General features: G+C 35.8%; 2 protein-coding genes across 2 annotated transcripts; one reads left to right on the top strand and one right to left on the bottom strand.

Moving 5' to 3' along the window:
* Positions 1-246: 246 nt before the first annotated feature.
* LOC106130405 (E3 ubiquitin-protein ligase synoviolin) lies at positions 247-7,728 on the top strand. Its single transcript, XM_060949164.1, has 11 exons — positions 247-558; positions 1,063-1,155; positions 1,840-1,992; positions 3,370-3,564; positions 4,139-4,323; positions 4,578-4,720; positions 5,262-5,471; positions 5,850-5,974; positions 6,304-6,422; positions 6,899-6,997; positions 7,496-7,728. The coding sequence occupies exons 1-11, from the start codon at positions 430-432 to the stop codon at positions 7,563-7,565; spliced, it is 1,521 nt and encodes a 506-aa protein (XP_060805147.1). The 5' UTR covers positions 247-429; the 3' UTR covers positions 7,566-7,728.
* Positions 7,729-8,183: 455 nt separating this feature from the next.
* LOC106130415 (large ribosomal subunit protein mL37) lies at positions 8,184-11,288 on the bottom strand. Its single transcript, XM_013329255.2, has 6 exons — positions 11,028-11,288; positions 10,600-10,947; positions 10,145-10,283; positions 9,703-9,850; positions 9,264-9,433; positions 8,184-8,476 (listed from the first exon to the last, which is right to left on the bottom strand). Exons 1-6 carry the CDS (start codon positions 11,204-11,206, stop codon positions 8,228-8,230), a joined length of 1,233 nt encoding a protein of 410 aa, XP_013184709.2. The 5' UTR covers positions 11,207-11,288; the 3' UTR covers positions 8,184-8,227.
* Positions 11,289-13,003: the final 1,715 nt, after the last annotated feature.

Here is a 13,003-nt window from a genome sequence, read left to right as displayed (position 1 = left end):
AATTAATTTGCGGGCAGATGTAAGCAACGACTGTGATAAGTTAGTTTCAATAATCTAAACTTGCTTGGGCAACAAACGAACATGCAGGTTCAGCATTAGTTGTCTTGTTGTTTGAAAGTGTTTAGCCGGCTTTACTACACTTACATTATAATATAATGTAAGTGTAGTAAAGTGAAAGATAATAAAAAGTCATCACAGAGAGAATATTATTCTCTACTCTCTGTGATGACTTTTTATTATCTGTGCTCCACAAAATGTCACAAATCAACATTGAACACGTCAAAATTAGTTTTTTTGCCAGCGATTGATTCGAAACGATGTTTTGAAAATGTATTTGTTGACAATATTGCAGTGTTTTAGTGCTTAGGACACTTTGGGGATCCGTCTCATGTAAATTTTAGTGATCGAATGTAGTAAAAAACCACCAAAATGAAGGCGATCCTTGCTACTGTGATCAGTCTTGCACTGACGACTGTGGTCATTGGCAATGCATATTACCAAAAGAAACAATTCTATCCTTCTATAGTTTATTTAACGAATTCCAATCCTAGTATGGCTGTGAGTATGAATTTTTTTCTGTAATATATTTTTTGCTAACACTATTTTCTATTGCTTTGTGGTCAAAACAATTGGGTTATAGCAATCTGGAAGAATAATTATGTCAAAAATTACCGGTGCTCAATGCCATACAGACTTCACCATAAGTTTTCATGGTTGCTTAACATTGGCTCTAGAAGATCAGCCTTACAATCTGTATTCACTATAAGTGAAAAAGAAAATATGAAACTTTAAATATTGCCCTGTGGTTCCTGGCACTAAAGAATAGATATCTCTCCCAGGGATTTCGTAAAAGGCGACTAAGGGATTGGCTTTTAAACTTGGATTCTTCTTGCAATTTCATCATGAAGCTATACAGCTGAACATGGCTTTTTAGTCTTTTCAAGACTATTGTCTCTGTCTACCCTGCAAGAGATAAGGACGTGCCAGTATATATAAATATATACATTGGACATTGTTGTACACCTATGATTTCAATTGTAACATATGGTGGCTTTGTTTCAGGTAATGTACTTGCAAGCGTTTATTTTAGTATTATTGTTAGGTAAGCTACTGAGGAAAATATTCTTTGGACAACTTCGCCCTGCAGAATTTGAGGTAAAATTTATTTTACTTGTATTCCACAGGACAGGGGTATTTATTATACACTTAATATTTATGTCTTATAGCTTTCCATCAACCATTTTGGACCCAAATATACAAGTAAAGAGAGTAAAGATAATTTGCCTTGTAAAAGTTAGTGTGAATAGGTACCTTCTAAAATCTTGAGTGCAAATCTGAACCTGACTTCTTAAACTAATTAAATTTTTAGAGTGGTACTTAATTGTAATTTTAACAATAGCTCTCACAGTAACATCAGTTGACAAACGTTATAGTTCAAAGCTTTTGTAAAATGAAATATGTTAAGCTTTGAAGAACAAGGAACAGGCTAGACAGAACATTTTTAAAAAGGCAATTGGTAGGTGATCTGGCAACATAATATTTATATTATTATATGTGTCATTCAAGATAACTTTCTTTTGGAAAATAGTTGATGTGAAAATATATGTATATGTAGATAAGTATGTGTAGCCATGTAAAATTACTTAAAATATTTTATTGTTTTAACTCTACATCAAAAACTTTTGTCTGTCACTTCACTTTCTTCTTTTAGTGTTTACAAAAAATATTTATCTCATATAGTCACATCTTCCTTTAAAAAAAACAAAAACAATAAACTTCTTCAAAAATAAAATTAAACAATAATATAAAAATATAATTATTTTTTTAATTTTCTTTCAGCATTTAATAGAGAGGTCATGGTATGCAATCACAGAGACGTGCCTGGCGTTCACAGTTTTTAGGGACGACTTCAACCCAAAGTTCATTGCCCTTTTCACCCTGCTCCTGTTTCTCAAGGCATTCCACTGGCTAGCTGAAGATAGAGTTGATTATGTAAGTTTCATATAACCAGAAAGTTTATTAAGAATTTTAGCCTTGTAGAAACTTCCTAAATGGTGAGTGTTCCATTCTATGAGAAAAATTTCACAGAATAAAGACCCGAGGATCCAAAGCTTTTTTGTTTCTCATGAGAATTTCAGGAAGTCATTTGTTTGTGTTTTATAATCCTACAGAATATACATGCCCTTTGGTCTTCTAATGCCCACTACATACTCTTTATATTGTCAGCAGTATCATAACCGTTTATATATTTTTTATTCATTAATACTGATAAATTAAATTCATAAATACAAAAGGGAATGCATTATATAGTGAGATTTCAGAATATGTATTCAGGAAAATGCTTGTGAATAATGTTAATTATCATGGAATAATATAACATTTAAGACAGAGTATAAAGTTCTAGTTAATTATCGTTAAAAAATTGCTCCATTATCACTCAATGACCCAACTTCTTGTTTATAAATTGCTTTTATGGCGAAACGTCATTATTGCCCGTATAGTTTATTGGGTAACATTTGCATTGTTTTTTTTATTATGATGCAATATATCTATATTACTTATGTTGTTTTTGCGTTTGTGCAAACAACGTATTATCTTATAATTATCTTTTATACTAAACTTAAGGTTGGCCATGATTGTACACTTATGTTTTGTTAATGCTCTTAACAGGAACAGGTGGAAGTGAATCTATTTCTTTCATTTCCAGTTATTGATATGATGTTTGTTTTTATCATCTTATCACAACTTGTTTATCATTGTATGTACATACATACAAAAATAGTATGGCTATCAATGTCAATAGTATTCAAATAAGGGAATAACCGAACTTAATTTTAATGTACTCTGTCAAGTGGTTTTGTACACCATTGATTTAATTTTCATAAAGTACTTTCAATTCGCTGTGCATAATGAGGCAGAGAAGAAACTCGTTTGATTACGCAGCATATGACACACTCATTTGTTTAAAATGTTGTCCTTTTCTTTGTCTCAAAGACAACAACAGTATTGAAAAGACACAAACGCCACGTTTAGCTGTATTGCTTAATGATGCAATTGAGATTTAAGTTGCTAGCCAATTTCGCCTAATCCCAAGTTTTTAGCCTATCCTTAATCACCTTTTACGAAATCCATGGTAAAGAGATAGATCTAAATTGCCGAAAACCACATGGCACAGTTAATTTTGCAATGTTAATATTCGGATGACTCAATGGTGACCTTTGATACGACAGTCAAGGAGGTTCCTCTTTATTGGTCTAATAAAACACGATGTCACCTAATTTAATGGAAAGTAAATCAAATCGACAAATAAAAAATAAGAGATAGTAACTTCTTAGTTCTCATTTCTGTTGTTTATGTATTGTTCAACAGATGGAAAGGAGTCCTGTCATTGGGTTAGTGTTCCATGTACGAATCCTATCGCTGCTAATGTTACTGGCGCATGCTGACTTTTACTTCATTCACCATGCGTACCAGTTCACCACAGCCAAGGGTCCTTCCGTGCAGCTGGTCTTCGGCTTTGAATACAGCATACTGATTATCATGATTGCCAACATCCTAATTAAGGTATGTTATTATATAAGTAATATATACTTTTATATAAAAAATATCTGCACGACTATAATTCATGAATGTGTTTATTATAATCGTTTCTAATCTACTGCAATGAATTTGCAAGAATAGAGAATTTCCTCAAACTTATTTATGAAAAGATAGTCAAGTTTACAATAAAGTTCAAATATACTTCCGATAAAGAATAGGTTGCTTTTCAAGTCAATATTATGTATACTCGTTTATTGATAGTGTTATACACTGGCTGGGCTATTAAAATTCAAGGCCAACTGGCAACTGAAAAACTTCTTATTTTATTCATGCATTTTCCGAGATGTTATTTAGATTATTTTGCTGTTATTTACAGTTTCGTGATAATTTTGAAGTGTTGGTTGGTAAGTTAGACCTATTTGTGACTTACATAATACCTAACGGATGCTACATGTATCGGGATAGTAGCTTGGGTAACGAATGTAAATTGCAAAAAGTTTTAAATCGTTTAGCGTATCTACGCACACAGGCGATGAGATTTAAAAGCGATGGAAATTAACATTGATATTGATGGATATTCCTTTTACAAATTCTATAGTACGTCCTCCACGCCATCGACTCGAGATGGGAAGCGCCGTGGGAGAGCAAAGCGGCGGTGCTGCTGTACACGGAGCTGGCCATCAACTTCCTCAAAGTGCTGCTGTACATCGGCTTCGTGGCCGTCATGGTCAGGATCTACACTCTACCCCTGTTCGCATTCAGGCCTATGTATGAGACTATGAGGTTAGTTTCACACATTCTCTATGATTGATGGATTCTCACATAATGACATTAAGTCAGTTCCTTTTTGGCATATACGGTTTGATCCCTGGAAGCAAATAAAAATTATAGGTGTTTTGTACTAAACCCTACGTAATATATACCCGCATCAGGTTTTCCGATTGTTTTAAGGTCTAAAGGATAAAAATAGAATAGTAGAATGGTGCACAATGCACATATCTAATTGATTCTCCTAACTCATCTTTGAACATTTTCAGGAGTTTCAAGAAGGCGTACAACGACGTGGTGTTGTCAAGGCGCGCGATCCGCAACATGAACACCCTGTACCCGGACGCGACGCCCGCGGAGCTGGCGGCTGCCGACAACGAGTGCATCATATGTCGGGAGGAGATGCATACTGGTAATGCATATTTATTACAACTAAGTGGGGTAGTGAAAGTCGAACGCTAAAAAAATCTGTCTTTTTATGTGCAATATAAATATACAAGGCATTAAAAAAAAAGGAATTTACAAAAATTATTCAAGGAAGCATTAAGATCAAAGTAGCAATTTCAAATGCCTAATTATTGTTAATATATCTTTCGTTTGATATTGGCATTTATTTGTGTGTAAACATGCTCAAATGTTAGTTATAACCTAAAACATGGTAAATTGTTTAAGAATTGTAGGTACATTGGAAATGTAAAAAATATTTAAAAAAATTATTACGTACCGAAATATGCTTTGTTTTGTTTTATGTCTACGTGACATTTGACGATTTGTTGAACTGTTTAAAAATTAGGTTATTTCTCAGAAAAAGGAAATAAATTTATGCAAATGCTAAAGCAAATTTAGCAGTTTATGATTATTTTGTAATACTGATATGTACTTGAAATATATTCTAAACAGACTAAAACGATAAATGAATATGTCCCGTTCCAACATTCCCATAACATTGACAGGTGCCAAAAAACTGCCGTGCAACCACATATTCCACGCGGCGTGCCTCCGGCTGTGGTTCCAGCGGCAGCAGACCTGCCCCACGTGCCGCCTCAACGTGCTGCGCGCGCCCGCGCCCGAGCCGCCGCCCGCCGCGCCCGCCGCGCCGCCTCGGGCCGCGCCGCACGCCGCGCCGGCTGGCCCACCGCCGTTCCCCAATATGCCGCCGCCACGTATGTTCTATTGTTATTACTAGAGGCCGTCCGCCACTTCGTCCACGTGGAAAGAAGAATTCGAAAGAATTTACTTCGAGAATAACTCAATTTGTGTAATTTGTACCGTATATTCAACATATAGGCTACTTTTATCCTAGAGTTCCCGCGGGATTGACAGGGTTTCCATGCGGACGAAGTCGCGGGCGGCCTCAAGTAATATATAATTATACCTGATGTCGTTTTCCCAGAAGTGGAATGCGTATCCTGCAATGTACCTAATTGCCACCCTAAACCGACCCTGATACTTAAGATCGTCGACATAACATAGACTATTTTGTAATGTTGCCCAACTGAAATATAAAATTGTATTTTAACTAAATTGGAATGAATTTGCAGCAATGATGGCGTGGGGCATGCCTCCGCCTCCGCCGCCGCGGCCGGCCTCGCTAGCGACCCTGACCACTGCAGAATTACAACGAATGGAGGGCACCGAGAGAAGAAATATTGAGGCTCGCTTGCAGGTCAGTATCATCCTAGATCCTACTGTATGTGGTTCCACCCGGATTATATTACAGAGCTCCAAGCTATACTCAAATCATTGAATTCCGAATATTTATTGTGCAGTTATAAACCTGCCTATCTCAAAATATAGTTTAAAAGTTAGGCTGTTCACATCCATTATAGTTGCCACGAACTATTCTGCATAATGTATAATGTATATACATAAAATTACGCCTCTCAAAGGGCAGAGAGTACATACCTACAGGCAGTTTGAGAAGAGTAGTATGTATGTTTATTTACGGAACTGTATATTCTTAAAGGTATATTTATTTGTATTGATTATCTCAAGCTTCTCCGAGAGATCGAGGCCATGTTGGATGCGTCAGTTCTCCTCATGCAGCAGTACTCCTCCGTCGTGGCTAATCTGCCACAGAACAGCGTGACGGTGGCTACCCAGACTGAAACTATGTGAGTTTTACTGTTTTTGCTATGTATGTATGTGGTTTGCTACCACCAAAGCATACATAACCTTACCACGCACGCAGATAATTACAGCATATAGCGGTGAAAGAATTTTCACGATCGGTTTAGTATAGTAAGATTAGCCTTTACAAACAAACAGTCAAAGTTATAAACTTAACCTCTTTATAACAGTTTAGATATATTAAAAAAGTTTTGCTGCCTAACACCCTAACTAGATGACGATACTTAGAATAGGACCACTCCATCCCTTTCGACTAAGAGAATAACCACATTCGTTTAGTGCGGCTTCAATCATGATCCAAAATGTTGCCGAGGTCAGGGCAAGTGTGACTGCCCTAGTCACACTTGCCCATTCCTGGCCAACCCAGAATAGAATCATGTTAATAAGCGTAACTCGACCTAGGATGTAACCGGGTTTTATGACAGGAGAAAGGAGAGACTATGTATCTTTGTGTTCCCAGTAAAACGGAGGCGCCGCTCTCGTCGCCGAGCGCGGCGGCGGGTCCCTCGTTCAAGCCGCAGCCCGGACCGCCTCCAGCTGAAGCTTCTTCTTCTACTAGGTATGTACCTCCAACTTTGTTAATACTTTTGTACAGTGGGCTATATGGAAATGTTTTTTAACCTAGACAGCACTTATAGTGTCATATTTTAGCTACACTAGCCTATGTTTCACTAATCTGTAATAGCAATATGCTATATTTGATACTAGCTGTGCCCGCGACTTCGTCCGCGTGAAATAGTTATTTTGGGCATCATTGAAGCCCTCAAGGATGAATAATTTTTCCTTTTTTTTCCACATTTTACATTATTTCTTCGCTTTTTATAGTTACAGCGTGATATAATATATAGCCTAAGCCGTCCTCGATAAATGGTCTATTCAACACAAAAAGAATTTGTCAATTCGAACCAGTAGTTCCTGAGATTAGCGCGTTCAAACAAACAAACTCTTCAGCTTTATAAGTATAGATTCAAACACGTTTAATATTATGTGAACACGTAAATATTCAAAATTAACGTGCAATTTTCCATTTTTTATTTTTTTATTTATTTTATTTCAGAGACAAGACTGATGCTGATGCCGAGGAGCTGAGAAGACGACGATTACAGAAGTTCACACAGGACAAATGAGCTTGTTGTTATACGGACTGTTTCTTTCCTAACTTACCATTATTTAATGTACAAAGTGTTGCAGTATGCTAAGCAATGTGTATTCTGATCGAAAAAATGTATTTATGTTCTTGTAAATATAATGGGATATACACATGAATACATTACATAATACTTTCTCACACATGATTGTTTCATTTGTAACTAGCTTCTTCCCGGGTATTCGTATCCGATAGTTTAATAGAAATTTCGGTATTCGATAGTACCCAACGTGCTATTCCAGGTTAAAATCTCAGTAGACTTTGTGTAAAAGAGTAAAAGACATCCTTAGAAACTTTCGCTATGTTATTTTAATATGTCAATCTTTACACTGAAAGTCAGGTTCTTCCTGTACCTTTCAATAAAAGTCTTATGACAAAGATACCTATTAAGATGTTTTATTATGAAGGTAGAATATAGGTTAGGTCATTGCTAGGCAGCTAGAAGAAATCAGGTTTTTGGGGACTATTCTTGAATGTTCGTAGGTTATCTGCTTTTTTTGATTTTTGTTGGATTTTAATCGAAAGAGAAATGAAAAGAATGCCTTCTGCAGCCGAATCTCGATTAAGGGCACTTAAAATAATATGAAGGAAATACTAATTACAAAATACAATATATATTAACTAATCTATACATAATGAACCTTAAAAATTGTAAAATGCATTGATATATTCATACACTTTTGGGTTATAGTTTTCTAAAACAGGCATACCACTGAAGTATCTACTTGAGTCATACATTTTCATGTCGTTTTTGCAATACCATATGTTCTTGGTACCTTCAGTTCCATTAACATTCAGCGTTTTCAACTCTAATACACCAAAGTGGTATTGTTGACCATCAGTCTGTATACAATTTATGTAAACGGGCTTGGGCAGATCTTTAACATCTTCCTGAAAAGACAATAATTGATTGTTATATATATATCTGTTAGACCCAGCTGTGCTATACTTTGTATTTTGTACAATAAAGTTTAAATAAATATATATACTCGTAATTATGTCCATATCTCTTACAGGGTTCACAGAACCAACAGTTGCGCAAAGACTGAAAGGTCACATTCAGCTGTATGACCTATGACTATGATGCTGGGGTCAATTTGATGTTGATAGGACATCGCTAACTTTTTCTTTCTCCTCCTTTTTCTTACTCTGGCTGAGGGGAGATAGGACATATGCCTTGTCAACATTCATAAATAACTGAAATAAGAAAAATTCTTATGACAAGTACACATGTGAGCTAAGATTAATCTATATTAATATTATAAGGCTGAAGAGTTTGTTTGTTTGAACTCGCTAATCTCAGGAACTACTGGTTCAAATTGAAAAATTCTTTTTGTGTTGAATAGACCATTTATCGAGGATTATTTGTTTGAACTCGCTAATCTCAGGAACTACTGGTTCAAATTGAAAAATTCTTTTTGTGTTGAATAGACCATTTATCGAGGAAGGCCTTGGGCTATATAACATCACGCTGCAACTATAAGGAGCCAAGAAATAATGGAAAATGTGAAAAAAACAGGGAAAATTATTCATCCTTGAGGGCTTCAATGATGCTCAAAATAACTATTCCACGCGGACGAAGTCGCGGGCACAGCTAGTAATTTTATAAATGTTATCATCACATTTATAAAATTACAAGTTGAAAATATGTGATGAATAAATAGATAATAGATCTCACCCCATAAATCTGCTTGGCGTAAGCTGAGGCAACAGTAAACGCGTGCGTGAGAGATCTGCCATGGATTTGTGCAGCAGTGGCTGGCGTTTCATAGAGATTTCCCACCTTGGTACTGTTGAAATGGAGCCATGTGGTGTGTGGGTGTTTAATGTTTACAGTGGGCTGGATTGCTGCAAAAGAAGAATAAATAAAGTCATTGGATATCTGAAACATTGCAGATTGCTATTGAGATTTGTAAGGTACACACATAATGTTGTGGATAGGTTGTGATTCATTTCATATTCCTGGCTTTGTCTTTTCACTGCTTATTATACAGCAAGTAGTTAAAATACTCATTAAATACATGATATTTATGTGTAAGTAAAACTTAGTGAAAATCTATATAATGAATAGTTTCTTATTCAGCCCAAATACTAATTTTAATAATAATGATACTTACGATATTTACTGACTTCTTCATAAAAATGTTCCTCTGGCAGTGTGATGGTGTATTTGATGGGATGTAAATCAGGAATCTCTACAAATGGTATGTCACTTTCTATGTCATGACTGATTGGTTTGTTGCTGGTTACCAAAATGTTGGACTTCTATATAAAAAATATCAAGTTACTTCCAATACATTAAATGTTTACATATTAAAAATTAAAAGATTATTATGTAGTAAATTGGTGTCAAGGAAAACATTAGCATTGAAGTTAAGCCTTCAGCTACTTAAAAATTTAGGACACTTTTGTGATACTTTCTATTGGAGTTAAAGTATCACATAATTAAGAATTTCTCTTTTCCTGTATAAACTATTTTTAAAAGATGGGCTGCAAATTTGAGACTTACCATGATTAGATAATTATATTTTAATAATAAATAAATATAAAGTTTCTTACATCTTGGAATTGAATCAAATCATCTTCTTTATCGAACACAGTGTGGCTCTCAATGTCATTCAGCACAAATCTAGACAGTGTGGAGTCTGTGTCACTGCACCTCTCTACAATTTGTACCAACCTATTGGTCAAAATTTGGCTGAAAGGATGCAAAAAATATGGCAGTTATTATTATTATTTATTAACACACAAGCAGCTATTAACTAATGCACGAATATTACTAGTCTTGTTTTTTTTAATTTAAAAATAATATGTTCATACTGTACACCAAATAGACTAATGTGTAATGTTAACACAATGCAGCACTGGTTTTTTGTAACTAATATATTCTAATTGTGCTCTTCCTAAACCATACTTACACTTGTTAGACATAACACTATAATAATATTTTATACAACTTAAAATAAGTGTACATAATTTTGGTATTTTTATTATGAAGAATCAATTTAACTTACTTGCGTCTTTTATCAGTTATTCCCAATATCCTTGGAAAGGTATATGCTGGCCTTTCTGGGTCTCTTATTTTAGGTAGCTTTTTCTGTTCACAGTCAAACACATTGGCCGATAGTATGGCTTTTTTGACATTCTCATGGACAGCTTTGGGTGCAGACACTTCAGCCAGTTCCTCGATTCGTTGCGGAAGTCTGTTCTCAGCAACAATAGTCTTGGTGAGGACTTGTGCTTGAGAAAGGCCTTCAAGGAGGAGATTATTGTGCTTGAGTGTGTAGCAAGGCCTATCTTTGTAATCTGGATGATTTTCATCCAATGGAGCAGGTTGTTCAAAAGGGCCCACAATGTTAACTCTACGAAAAGAAATGAAAATAGGTAGGTAATATATTATGGATTGCAAATAATTATTTTATATCAGCTTCGTTATAAGTACCTTTCTCTATTTTCAGGCTTTTCTTTCACAAATTCAAGAGCATCTTCAACAGGAATGCCTCTTGCTTTTAATGCGTTCTCAACTCCAGTATCAAATGGTACTCTTTTACCTTGAATTATCCAATGCTTTTTAAACATAAAACCTATATGTTGCCGGTAAAGAATTTGAGATAATTTCATGGTTTTAATTTATTTTGGTGTTTATACAATATAACCTAAAATTTTTGCGTAATATCACAACACAAGTGATAGTTAATGTCACATTTACTTTGACATCTGATTATCTGACGGCTGACCTGACAGTGAAGTAAGTGATTGTTACATACATACATTCATATACATACATAGCGGGGTAGACAGAGCCAACAGTCATGGCCACGTTCAGCTATTTGGCTTAATGACAGAATTAAGATCCAAATAATGACAGGTTGCTAGCCCATCGTCTAAAAGAGAATCCGAAGTTTGTAAGCCTATACCTTAGTCGCCTTTTACGACATCCATGGGAAAGAGATGAAGTAGTCCTATTCTTTTTTGTATTGGTGCCGGGATCCACACTGCACATTCATATACCTAATCACTTTTATATCCCTTGCGGGGTAGAGAGCGGCAAATAGATAAATGACAATAGCATGACATGTAGGCTAGTAGGTAGTGATTGTTACTTTTTTTAAAGTCTGATCAGAGACAGGTTACACACTAGCCACACGTTTGTTACAGGATCATATTTTCGGATATCGAAGCACTAATAATAATACCTAGGTATGTAGTTTTCTTCCATTTTCAACATCAAACAAGATACCTACCTATTTACTTTCAATAATGTGTCAGCATCTCTTGATTTCGTCGCAGATTGTATTGGTCGGTGGATGGTGGTCCCTCAATCGTGCCCACAGGGTAGGTACTGCGTAGGGTGGGGATGTGTGTTCAGTCAGTGTCCACAGCAGAAAACTAAAAAATCTTGTGATCGTAATGAAAGTGAACGGCCTCAATTTTTTAGGTCCCTAGGTATATGGTTCGTGTATACGTGTGTACGGCTCTATATAATTTCTACCTTTCCTGGAACTATTTTCCCTATGGAAATTCTCTGAAAGAAAGAAAAATCTTTATTTGTTCTTAATGTTATGTTACCTTAATTAACCTTGGTCCTGTAAGTGTTGGCTGTAGCGCCATAGAAGAGGTACCTAGTACCTACGGTGAGCGAGATGATTGGTGTAAAGGAGGTGGCCCGGGTATCTATAGAGCCGTCAGTCACAGTCTATATGGCTGAATAATTCAGAGAGAGCTTACTTAATAAGACTCCCAAATTTTTACTTAAATGACTTATAATCTGCGCGGGAAAATGTGGCACACATTCTTCGCTATGTGGCTGTCACGGAACTTTTACAAATATATACTAGCTTTTGCGCGCGACTTCGTCCGCGTGGTTGCTTTTCGCAATAAAAAGTAGCTTACCTTATTTGTGTACCAAAATCAAAATCGGTTGTGAATTAGGCGTGGCAGCAAGACAGACAGAGTTACTTTAGCATTTTTTATATTAGTAGGGATAAGTTAAAATCTTAGTCTGACCGAGGCTTTGCTTTCGTAGTAAATGTAGTCGCGTTGTTCTGATGTTAAGTTTCACTCAAATTCATCGAATAGATTTTGCTTAAAAGATAAACATACATATGTACCTACTTATTAATACGATGATATTATTAATCACTTTGTTCTTTATTTCGACCTCAGTAATTATTAATGGCATTTGTGTGCCAAAAAGCGTCGGTGGTCGAATCGGTAAGGCGCACGGTTAAAATGCGTGTGGCGTAAAAAGGCACAGGTTCGAATCCCACCCCGGCCACATGGCCGGGGTGGGATTCGAACATTCGTCATTGGTACATACCAATGACTATTTTCGAAGTTATGTACATTAGTTTGAATACTAACCGATGCTGTCCCGGCGAGGAAAACATCTTGAGGAAACCAGCACATTCAGGCAAC

Source organism: Amyelois transitella, chromosome 18, assembly GCF_032362555.1.
Source record: "Amyelois transitella isolate CPQ chromosome 18, ilAmyTran1.1, whole genome shotgun sequence".
Lineage (NCBI taxonomy): Eukaryota > Metazoa > Arthropoda > Insecta > Lepidoptera > Pyralidae > Amyelois > Amyelois transitella.
Note: the sequence above shows the minus strand (reverse complement) of the source record. Positions and strands in the feature narration are given on the sequence as shown.